We start from the raw sequence: 2,127 nt of genomic DNA, 5'->3' as shown, positions 1-2,127 counted from the left end.
CTGTTCAGTAGAAATAAAGATAAGTCACAATATGAGACTCATTTTCTAATGTCGCATTTTTAAAAAGTTAAGGAAACAAATAAAATTCTAGGGTTATTTTATTTACTGTGACATATCCATACCAGGATTTCCCCATTTCTAAATTGAGGGTAGTAGCATTCATCTCAAGGGCAACTTCATTACTTCAAAATGTAATTAATATAGAAATTATTAAGAAGGTATTTCATCTTTTTTTTTTTTTTAATAGTCTCCAGAACATGGTTTTTATGTTACACAAGCAGCCCATCTCAGGTTGAACTAGCTATGTTTCAAGTGCTCAGGAGCCACATGTGGCTAGTGGTCACTGCATTGAACAGTGCAGATTCTGCTCGAAATGCTTCAAAACGCTGCACCGGACGACCTTCAGAGGAGACCCTCCAGACTGGACAGCTCCCTGGGTTTGTGCCCACCTGCATGCCAGGGGCTCCTTAGGTTGCAGGGTTCTGTGCAGTGGACCAGTGGAGAGGGGAAGGTTCATTAGTGAGGGTCAGGGTGCTGAGAGCTGACTCTAAAACAACCCCAGAGACCCAGAGTCATTGGAATGTGCCAGTCTTCAGTGCCCTGAGAGACTGAGACCTTTTTGCTCAGGGGCCTGGTCAGAGCACAGGGCTGTGGTATTCCCAAGCAGCACAGTAGTACACGCCCTCGTCACTTTTCTCCAGTTTCATCACCCACAGACTGCAGCTGTTTCTATTCTTGCCCTTCTTAGCAGTGACTTTGTCAGCTTTCAGGACATAATCCGGTTGCACACGGAATGTGGACATGTCTAGGTAGAGGAGCCTCTTCGGTGCCTCACCCTCCTGGTGGCGGTACCAGTGGATGTAGTTGACCCAAGTGTCCACTTCGCAATCCAGAGGATGTGAACTGCCCACACGTGCCACCAACAAAGCAGTCTGACTCAGCTTGAGCCCTGCTCCACCACCTGCCAGGAGAGAGGGGAACAGTTGTAAGACAGTGATGGACAGGAACCTCAGGGTGTCCCCTGTCCTCTGCACCAGGGAACAAGTCAGGACTTACCTGGAAACAGGAGAGCACACAGGATGGCAAGGGGACCCAGCATGGTTCTGTCTCCCACCTGGTGGAAAGAAACCCTGGGTGACCTTCTGGCTGCACCTGCTGGGAAGAGACTGCCTGGGTGTGTTGCAGAAGGCAGTGAAGACCTGTGCCTCTGTTTCCCAGAGGCACCTGCAGTTACTAGTAAGAAAGTGGCTGGGAGGAGAGAGGGAGGGGCCAGAGGGCTGGGACAGGTCTGACCACAAGGCAGGAGGGAACATCAATGGTTAGGCTGCTGAGAATCACTGAGGACTATTGGAGCAAGGAGGGCACCAGTGGTATAACAGCAATCCTTGATTGGACCTGAGCTCCGCACTAACTGGTTTCTGCTTATTGTTTGACCAAATGCTCTCCTGGGTGAGACAAATGACATAAGTGAAACAATTCAACCTGGGGGGTGTAGTGCCCTTTCTTCAAAGGAGAACAGTCCATGGATTGGGAAGCTCAGAGTCTCACAAGCAGGGGAGCACTCTGCCCAGGGGTTTGGGGCAAGAGGGAGTTTTATAGAGACTTAAAAGCAGTAAAGGGAGGAATATCAGGTCAGTCAGGGGATAAGGAGCTAGTGCTTGGCTTAGGTTGATTGGCCAGGGTTGCATACCTGATCTTACTTAGAACAGGGGAATCATTGCAGATTCTTGGTGTTTGGTGCCTGCTTAGTTGGGGTATACTATGTTTTTTTGTCAAGGGCAGCATTTACAGGGACAGGGAAGTTACCTAAGTTTCAGTTTGCTGACTTGGCACCGCAGGCAGGAATGGATCCACCCTGGGTCTGGAAATGCATTTCAACAGGTGACAATTGTGTTCCTCTACTTCTCTTCTTGCTGTGGTACATCTGTTCTCTTGTGTTAGTGGTGCTGAGAGGTCATATTGTTAAAGATGGGCATATTTAAAAAAAATAATAAGGGAAACTTTTGAGCAAGAAGCAAAGGGTAACCAAGACTTCACCCCACACTCATATAGAGAGTGGAGGGTTCTGAACAAGACCCTGTGTTCTCCAGGAAGAGAGAAATCCCTCCTTGAGGGAGCAACACTTGC

General features: G+C 48.3%; 1 gene segment (V, D, J or C); it reads right to left on the bottom strand.

Moving 5' to 3' along the window:
- Positions 1-254: 254 nt before the first annotated feature.
- On the bottom strand, positions 255-1,198 carry LOC132015129 (T cell receptor gamma variable 4-like). The segment is given in 2 exon segments: positions 255-961; positions 1,057-1,198. Coding segments are annotated over 2 exon segments (369 nt in total).
- Between the last annotated feature and the right edge of the window lie 929 nt (positions 1,199-2,127).

This window comes from Mustela nigripes, chromosome 4, assembly GCF_022355385.1.
Source record: "Mustela nigripes isolate SB6536 chromosome 4, MUSNIG.SB6536, whole genome shotgun sequence".
NCBI lineage: Eukaryota > Metazoa > Chordata > Mammalia > Carnivora > Mustelidae > Mustela > Mustela nigripes.
The sequence above is the reverse complement of the archived record's forward strand: the minus strand, read 5'-3'. Positions and strand labels throughout refer to the sequence as shown.